This window comes from Candoia aspera, chromosome 2, assembly GCF_035149785.1.
Source record: "Candoia aspera isolate rCanAsp1 chromosome 2, rCanAsp1.hap2, whole genome shotgun sequence".
Taxonomy (NCBI): Eukaryota; Metazoa; Chordata; class Lepidosauria; order Squamata; family Boidae; genus Candoia; species Candoia aspera.
The window spans coordinates 11652194-11661604 of NC_086154.1; the positions used below are offsets into that span (position 1 = coordinate 11652194).

Below are 9411 nucleotides of genomic sequence, written 5' to 3' on the forward strand. Positions count from 1 at the left end.
CTGGACAAGCATGGTGGCAAAGGAGAGCCAGCCTGTTTACGCCTAACTTAGATCCATTTTTCTCAAGAGTAGCCTGTGAGTAGAGCTGGAAAAATGCAAGGTCTAGGGTCATAAATAAAGCGAGTGACCAGATACTCTTTGGTTAAACATGTCCAACATGTCGCATTCCCACAAGAGGAGCAATAAACACGCAGGCATTGAGAGGGGAAAGTTCATTTGAGGAACTTAAGAGGCATCTTATACCTGCCAAGGCCATAGAATGGCGGCAATATTTTCCCCACCTGCTGCCCTCCTTCCAAATGCATTCTGGGATGCTGCTCCCAGAAATCCCCAGCCAGACAGCAATTCCCAGAATTCTAAGAGCTGCATTCCAACCCACCCGGAGGGCAACAAGCTGAGGAAGGCTGCTGTAGATAACTGAATGGCACCAGCTATAGATCACTTTCTCTGGTGGCAACAAGAAGCTTGAAAGGAGCTTCCTGGGCTAAGAATCTGTGTGACACTCACCCCATGAATCCATGGCACTGTTCAGGATGTGGCAGAAATTAGGAACACCAAGAACTAGTGACCATCTGGTCAGCCATGCTCTTTTTCAGGGAACACCATTGCCTTATCCCTCCCACCCACCTTCCCAGTGGTTACTGAGCATGCTCAGCCTTTACTGGTGTCTTTTTTGGGCAGGGGGGAGCCCCATTTATTTTAATATTTTGCACGTCTGCAAACCTCAGCGTTTCAAGCTTGCAGATACCTTTCTTCTGTGCCAGGCAGATGACATTTTGGATGCAAAAAAACAAAACAAACAACAACCCGCCACAATTAGACAATGGAAATAGAGAGACCATAAGGGGAAGCTTGGCCTCTCATAAACATTCCCTTCCTCAACACTGCAGTTCTATTAATTCCTCGTTCTGTGTTATTTTAGGCAAAAAAAATGGTTAGCTTCAAAGGAAGGTGGCTCTAACAAACTTGTGTCATTCCTGTGTGGGGTTTCTGCTTGTTGACAACGCTTGAGGAAAAGTACCCCATCTCTATGCTACGCTGCCTAGTCATGTCCCACCACGTGCGCTGCAGCAGCATCAACTCTGGATGATCCCTTTCCCACGGCCGGCCCGTGCGCGTGGTTCCTCTCGTGTTTCAGGAGGGACGCTTTGTGGCTGAACCTTTTCCCGCAGTCCAAGCACTCAAATGGCTTCTCTCCCGTGTGGCTTCTCTGATGATTAATCAGGTTCGACCGCTGACTGAAGCTCTTCCCACATTCTGCGCATTGGTACGGCTTCTCCCCGGTGTGAGTCCTTTGATGGCCGATGAGGAATTCCCGCCGGCTGAAGCTTTTCCCACACTCCAGACACAGGTACGGCTTCTCCCCTGTGTGAATCCTTTCGTGGATTCGGAGCACGGAGTTACAGCTGAAGAATTTCCCACAGCTGGCACACTTGTACGGTTTCTCTCCTCTGTGAGTTCTCTCGTGGGATGTAAGGCTGGAACTGTTGCTGAAAGACTTCCCACAGTTGGGGCAGCTGTATGGCTTCTCCCCCGTGTGGGTTCTCTGGTGGTTTAGGAGGTTCGAACTCTGGCTGAAGTTCTTCCCACAGTCTAAACACTTGTATGGTTTCTCTCCGGTGTGGAGCCTTTGGTGGCGGGCAAGACTTGACCTGAAGCTGAAGTTTTTCCCACAATCCGTGCACACGTACGGTTTCTCTCCCGTTGGAAGGTCAGGAGGCTGTGGAGCCATTTTCTCACGTTCTGAATGTTTAGGTGGGTTCCCTTCACTGTATGAATTCTCTTGCTTCCCTGGAGCTGAACCTGAAATAAAGCTTTTGCCACAGTTCAAACATATACAGAGACTACCTGCCCTCAGATCTAAGGTCTGACTGGAATTGTGTCCACATTCAGAACATTTAGATGGATTCCCTCCAACAGGGATTCTCTGCAGATTACTTTGATGAACCTTTTGATTCAACCCATCCTGACTATTCACGGTTGACTCTGTTCTCATTTGGTTGTTCTGCTCAGAACCTGACTCCCAACTTTCACCATCATCATTACGTTGGGATGGATTTTTTTCAGCTTCCATTTTCTGATACTGAGGAAAGTCATGAGCATCTTCCCTGGGCATTCCCTTCCAGATGTTTTGGCTGAAGAATTTGTCATCCTCTTTCTCACTGGTAGGTTTTTCTGCTCCTCCTTGGTCTAAGGGCCTTCCTTCATTCCTCTCTGTCTCCTGCTGACATTTTGGTATGCTTCCTATTGGGGGAAAGAAGAAAAGTTCTCGCTTGGCTTTATCAAATGGAACTCCAGTAAGCTCCATCAGCTGAGAAACTTCTTCCACAAATGGCTTCCTCTTGTTTTCAGCCATTTCTAAGGGAAAGAACACAGATTAATGAGTCCTATCCCATGGGGCAGACAAAGACCAAACAGATGTGGCAAGAAGATAAAAACCAAATCTCCTTCCCTGCAACATCTCTGTGATGGGTTCATACATATGTGTTCATACAGCCCAGTGCAGAGAATCCAGTTTATGAAAGCCACCATTATTACCTAGCCAGAATCTCAAGATACAATCACTGAAGCCTATACAGATTGGGCAATATGCGTGTTGAACCTCTGCAAGTGGAGTGGTTCCAGGGCCCAGACCCAACATTTCACTGTTTGAGGCAAAGAACAGTATGACACCCTTGTCCTGTGATTGACTGGCATCTCCCTTGGGGGTCCTGTCTTTGCTATCCATCCTGCAAATCCTAAATTAAGCGTTGATGCACGAATTAGCGGGAGCTACCCCTTCCCATTTCATGCAGAGGACCTGACTGTGGCGATCAGTGATTTTCCTTTGCAACTGGTTATGGAAAGCAGGGAAGTTTAGGAAGGGGAATGCCTGGACAGCAATTGTTTTATTGTAAACTGCCCAGAGTTGCTCCGAGATGGGCGGTGACTAAATTTGAAAAATAAACAAACAAATAAAGAAATTTGCTTGGCTACTACCAAGCTCCCTATGCTGCCTGACTTTCAAGAAGGGTTGTTGTGATTTTGAAAAATAAATCAGAGATTGGCCTATATAGCCAAGTGGCAAATGCCGGCATCATTGTGATTTCCAAAAATGCTTCTCAAGGCCCAGAAATATTTTTTTGGGTGGCGGTGGTAGTGGTAGGAGGAAAGTGAGAACTAGTTTAGGGTAGTGGTTAAAAGCACTCTAACAGGAGAAGGAGTAACCTGGAGTAACAAGAGGAAGAGTGCAACCAAGATAATGGTTAGATAAAAGAAATCTGAGTCTGGGGTAGAAATGTAATTTGAGAAAGCGCCTCAGACAAGACCCTCCCTACTTCTCATGAAGATAAAAGGAGGGTGGGTGGGGGGAAGCACATTCAGACTTGCAAGATTCTTTTACTATAACCTTATAATAATAGTATTAGTTTGTGTGTCCTTGGCTTCCAAGTTTGGTCTACCTTGGAGGGCTGACAGGCACTGAGCTAGAAACTGGGAGACTGTGAGTTCTAGTCCTGCCTTATGCATGAAGCCAGCTGGGTGCCTTTGGGCCGGTCCCTCTCTCTCAGCCCTAGAAAGAAGCAGGCCAGGGCAAACCACACCTGAAAAACCTTGCCAAGGAAACTGCAGGGACAAGTCCAGGCAATCCAAGTGTGTGCACACAGACACAAAAAGAGCTGGGAGGAATATTGGATGGCCACATCTCAGGATGTTGATTCAACTTTATTAACTTGCAAAAATAAAGGCAAAATTAACCTAGGGTTGCAGAAAGTATCCTGAATAGGAGTCAGGGAGTAACCACATTATGAGACTGTCTGGATGTTTTTTTTAGTTAACATGCCTTTGGCATCTATTTTTTGAGAGTATCCACCACAGGTTATCGAAATCCTAGATGTGCCCATTGACCAAAGAAGGGTGCCACTGTCTGTATGAGGAAAGAAGAGGATCCTGTTGTCCAACATCTCACTGCTTCTCCCCAGTAAAGCAGAGAGCGACATCGTTGAGATGACTCCCCCAATGAAAAAAAATGTGTTGTGATGCTACAGCACAATCCCCACCTTGCGTACATGCATCCCTACATTGGATGCAAGCAGGCAAGTCATGGGGTTGGCATCATAATGTCATGATGCCTCTTGTGTCACCTGCTGCCGAATGCCTACGGAGAGGAAAACAATGCAGGAGAAATTTGGCAAAATCCACATTGGCCAAATCTTACCTAACAAGTGGATCTGCCAATCAGCCCTTTGCTCAGCTGCCTTCTTTCCTGTTTCCAACAGAGGCTGTTTTACTTTAGAGGAATTGGCCTGAAACACAAAGACCCACAAAAACACAAAGCATGAAGTGAAGATTTCAGAATATCTAATGGAAGTCTTTCAGATTTAGCAACGAGTCACAATACTATGGCCAACATATACAGTATAAATACTATACAATAATAAACAAGCAAGCATATAGCCAACATAACAAGAATTGTGGGAAGATGACATCCTTTTGCCTTCTTTAATCCCCATCAGCAGGATCACTTTTTTTTTTTGAGTCCTGTAATTAACAAATGTTCTTTTAATGTTCTGTTTACTGTGTATGGGTCAAACGTGTTAAATCAGAGTTTGGTTTGCAGGAAAAGATTTGGGGTTTGTGAGGATCCAGACTGTGTGTGTGCGTCCATGTCAACAAGCTTCACTTGAAGGAAAACTGTAAATGTGATTCACAAATTGGGTAAGAGTGATTAACTATAAGTGGGCATAACTTCTAATTAATGCATATATTTTGTTCTAATTGTGTCTCAGCCATTTAATATAGAAATCAGGGGCATCACACAATTTCAGAGTCTATATATGGGGACAAGCGGGTGGGAGATGTTGCATTCCATGCTATCTTCTTCTGATAGGTTTAGTGCAGTGGTAGAACATCTGGAAAAGATTTCTAGATTGTCTTTTTTAAGTCCCAACTTTCTATAGCTTATGCGCATCAATGGACTGCAACCTTTCTATAGCACACACACGTCAATAGGCTCTCACCGTATCTACAGTATGCTACCAACACTACAGTGCCATTTCATTGGCCAGCGCATTCTCCAAATCATGTGTGTTGATCAAAAGGAAACCACCCACCTTCTCTTCTTGCATTTCAGATTCCTCCTTCCACAGCAAGAAATCTTCTGCTAGGGCCACCGCTTGGAGACAGGTCTCCGGGTTGTCTTCCCTAACCCAGTTCCGCATCTCTGGTGGCAGAATTGCCAAGAACTGTTCCAGGATCACCAGCTGTAAAATCCGCTCCTTTGTGTGACTCTCAGGCTTCAGCCACTGATGGCAGAGGTCCTGGAGGCGTCCAAATGCTTCTCGGGGTCCCTCAGCTTCCTGATAGCGGAACTGCCTGAATCGCCGGCACAATCTCTCCAAGTTGATCTTGTCTTTATCTAGTATTCCATCTCCAGCTTTCAGAGAAGAATCCAAGCTTTCAGAGACGGCATGAGCTTTCCTACTAAAGCCTGGCAGGGTTTCAGACACAACCGTTCCTCCAAGCCCTGGGTTGGCACGAGCAATGGCCTCTAACAACGTGGTTGAAGAATTCTGGCCATCCCACTCTTCATATCCAGGCAGCTGAGGTTGACTTTCTTTTGAATGAATTCCCTTCTGGATATCTTGCCATGGAACTTCTGAATCCATCTCCCCATCTGGCTCTCCTTTAATCTGCAGGGGATCCACACAGGATGGAATTCTTCCAACACAGCCCCCCTGGAGAACACGAGAGCCTCCTCCTCCTTCCTCCATTTTCTCCCCTGGAGCTTGCTCAGAGCTTCTGGTTGCCTGCATTTTTCTTCCTGGCTACACAGTTGGTCCTGGAAACAGGACAACATGAGGGGGGTCAAGGGCAAAATTCAGGGTGGGCCGTATAGGCTTAGCCATACCACATTATGGAGTCCGTGGTGCTCTCTGAGCTTGGTTGTTGGCTTGCAGACATTTCGTTGCCTGACTAGGCAACATCTTCAGAGCAGTGAAGATGTTACCTAGTCAGGCAATGAAACGCCTGCAACAACCAACCCAGCTCAGAGAGCACCAAGGACTCCACAGTTCATCCCTGAGCTACAGAGATTCTCCTCTATTGATACACTATTTTCTAGCAAACTTTCTTACTCCCATAAAGTGTGTCATAGAACGTGATGGCCACCCCACACTCGTTGGGGCTGCAACTCACAGAAATCTCGTACGTGGGGCTGCCCTTGAAGACCACCTAGAAGCTTCAGCTGGTGCAGAATGCAGCGGCGCAGGCAGTGAGAGGCATGCCTCAGTATGCCCATGTGACACCTCTGCTTTGTGAGCTGCACTGGTTCCCAGTTTGCTTCTGGGTACGATCCAAGGTGCAGATCGCTACCCAGGCAGAGGGCCTGGTTACTTGAGAGACTGCCTGTTTCCCACAGTATCTGCCTGGCCAATTCGATCTGGCAGGGCTGGCACACTCTGGGTTCCTTTGATTAAACAATGCCATCTGTCAGGACCCCGAAAGTGTGCCTTCTCTGTAGCAGCACCTGTCCTCTGGAATGAGGTTCCCCACCAGATCTGAATGGCTCCCACCCTGCTGGTGCTTCAAGGAAGCCTGAAGACCTGGCTCTTCGTCCAGGTGAAGGGGACTGAAGCTCCCTTTTCTTCCTTTTCTTTGTTCCCATCTGGGTTTGTTTCCTCCACCCTCCTTGTTCCTTTGTGCTGTTTTTGTCTTTTTAAAATGTTTTTTAACAATCTGTAAAACTGTAACAGGCAGAAGGATTAACCCTGAGGAACAGGAGGAAGAGCCGCAACCAAGACAATGGTCAGATAAAAGAAACAAGAGTCCGGGGCAGAACTGCAATGTGAGAAAACGTTTAAGAAAAGACCCGCCCTAGTTCTCACAAAAATAAAGCGGGGGGGGGGGGGGAGTGCATTCAGACTTGCAAGATTCTGTTACTAGAACCTTATAATAAAAGTAGTATTGGTTTGCGTGTCCTTGGCTTCCAAGTTTGGTCTGCCCTGGAGGGCTGACAGGCACTGGGCTAGGAATTGGGAGACGGTGAGTGCTAATCCTGCCTTATGCATGACCACCAACATCTTCCCCTCTATAGCACACCAACTCTCTATGGCATGCCGTGGCTGGACTGCCAAACCCTGGATGATTAGCAGAGGGCAGCAAAGAGTTACTGGTTTTGGAACCCCTCTTATGTCATCTTCTGGCTGTCTGGATTCCTGCTGTGCTCCAAAAACCTATGCCTGAGGTGGTTACTTTGTGCTGTCTAACCATAGAGCTGGTCCCGCTGTCATCACGAGAAATAAATACACGGCAGTGCCCAGCAGGGCTGGGAAAATTCTGGCCTTCTAGGCATTGCTGTACAACTTCAGGAGGCCCAGCCGGCATAGCCCATGGACAGAAATGCTGAAAACTACAGTTCAGCATAATTAAGGGCTCGAGATTCCCCAGCCCTGTTTTGGAACACACTTGAATAGTTTTGGGAGAGAGCAAACTGGCAGGTACAGTCACTCGCAATACGCCCTCCCCAGCCTCCCCCACCCCCAGCCCATCAAGACTTCCTTCTCTCTGACATGCAAAGGAGCCAATAATATTTTTCTGCAGAGTCTCAAAACAGTAACAGGGAAAAAAAATTAGCATATTTGAGAAAGGTAGCAGGAGCAGCTGCCGTTTGCACCTCTGGGGCCGACCTGTTGAAAAAATTCTCTCCATCCAATGTGAATGGTTGTGTTTTGTTTAAAAGTCGGCTTGCAGAGAAGGAAAATACAAAACAAAATAAAAACCAGCCCTTCCTGAAAGCAACATAACCAGCTTGGTCAGTTTTTCACCGGGCAGACTAGCGACTTGACCTGCCTGTCTCTGCTTGTTCCAAAACTTTTACTTGTATGTCAGGAAAAGTGGCTAGTCCGGCCTTCTGTGCTGCGGATCTGGGACGCTGAAGTAGAGGAAGGGGGGTTAGCTGAAAGAAGGGGGGGATTTACCGTGGTTTTCATTTTCTTTTTCTCTGTTCTTGGCCCTAAAACAAAAACTCTGTCCATTAAGCTCCAGAAGAACCAGACGATGCCCCTTTTTCTGTTTTCCTCTCTTCTCCAAAGTACACTTAACATGTTTGCAACTCTATGAAATCCCAGAGAATAACTACATCTAAATGCAACATATGCAAATGAAATGACTGAAAACTTTTTGCGATTATTTCTTTTCCTGCTGTTAGAATCATAAAGTTATCCCACATATGTGTGAACAATGATGGCATTTTAAGTATGTTAGATTTTTGCCCTACACATGGTGTTGGTTGGCACTTGAATGGGGGAAATTCCACTGCTGTGAACTGAACTGGATAATTGGGGAAAAGAAAACACTGCGGAAAAGTAATGTCACACCGTTGTAGCTATTGCCAGGAAAACAACATGGACTGTTCATGTGGGCACCTGCAGCCGAGCTCGACTGTCTGGCCTCTTTATCCTTCCAAAGACGGCTAGCAGATCGCCTTCCTCCGCCTTTTGTCCCTATTCTTAACAAGCCCGCCAGGCAGGTTGCGTTTAGCGGCTGCAGTGGGTCAAAGTGACCCAGTGGGCTTCAGGATCGATGGCAGGGAACCTGAGCCGGCATTTCACAAGGAGTAATCTCTAAGCGTCTGCCCCTTGGAGTAGCGCAGCCCACTACCTGCTTCCCCGGAAAAGAAAGCCCACTGAGTTCAGCGAGGCTTACCGAACAGGTTCAGGTTTGCAACGCGCTTACCTGGAAGTCGGTCCAAGAGAACTCGAGGCAGGCCACCTTCTCAAGAGCCCAAAGGCCGCGATCCCCGGGATCTGCTTCGCCCCGGCGGGGCCGGCGTCGGGGCGGGGGTGCGGGGGCCCGGGCTGGCGACCGAGACAACAAGCAGCCGCCCCTCGTTCCCAGCAAGCCCCATTAGAAAGGGAGGGACGGGGGCGCGTCCCGCCTGCTCTCCGCGCGTCTTCTCCGCTCCGGATCGCGACGCGCTGCTGGAAAGGGGAGGCGGCCCGGAGGACGCGCCGAGCAGCCCTAGCGGGAGAAGGCGGTGGCTTCGGGCGAAGGAGGCTCTGGCCCTGGCGGCGATGCTGCTCTTCCCTTCCTTCCGGGGCCCATCCCGCTTCCCTCGCTCACCTTGCGGCAGCGGGAGCCTCTCCCGCGGCGTTTGCCACGCCCGCCCGCGCCGCCTCCCCGCGTTCACCAGCCTGCGCCGCCCGGAGAAACCGGCGCTCGTGCCTCGCGCTGCTCACCGGCGGGGAGGAGGCGCGCGCGCTCTCGCTCTCTCTCCCACGCCCCTCCCCCGTGATATTTTGGGGAGAGGGCTGCGGGGAGTGGGTGGAGAGCGCGAGTTGCTAGAAAGGGCGAGAGGTCGGCGTGATCTGCGCGGCTGACTTTTCCACGATCGCCGTGGGAAAGCGCCTGTTGGATTTCCCAGGCTCGGGGGAC

General features: G+C 48.7%; 1 protein-coding gene across 1 annotated transcript; it reads right to left on the reverse strand.

Annotated features, from left to right (window-relative positions):
- Nucleotides 1-512: 512 nt before the first annotated feature.
- LOC134492076 (zinc finger protein 397-like) lies at nucleotides 513-9090 on the reverse strand. The gene is made up of 4 exons (XM_063296205.1): nucleotides 8713-9090; nucleotides 5091-5818; nucleotides 4196-4283; nucleotides 513-2358 (listed from the first exon to the last, which is right to left on the reverse strand). The coding sequence occupies exons 2-4, from the start codon at nucleotides 5790-5792 to the stop codon at nucleotides 1043-1045; spliced, it is 2106 nt and encodes a 701-aa protein (XP_063152275.1). The 5' UTR covers nucleotides 5793-5818; nucleotides 8713-9090; the 3' UTR covers nucleotides 513-1042.
- Nucleotides 9091-9411: the final 321 nt, after the last annotated feature.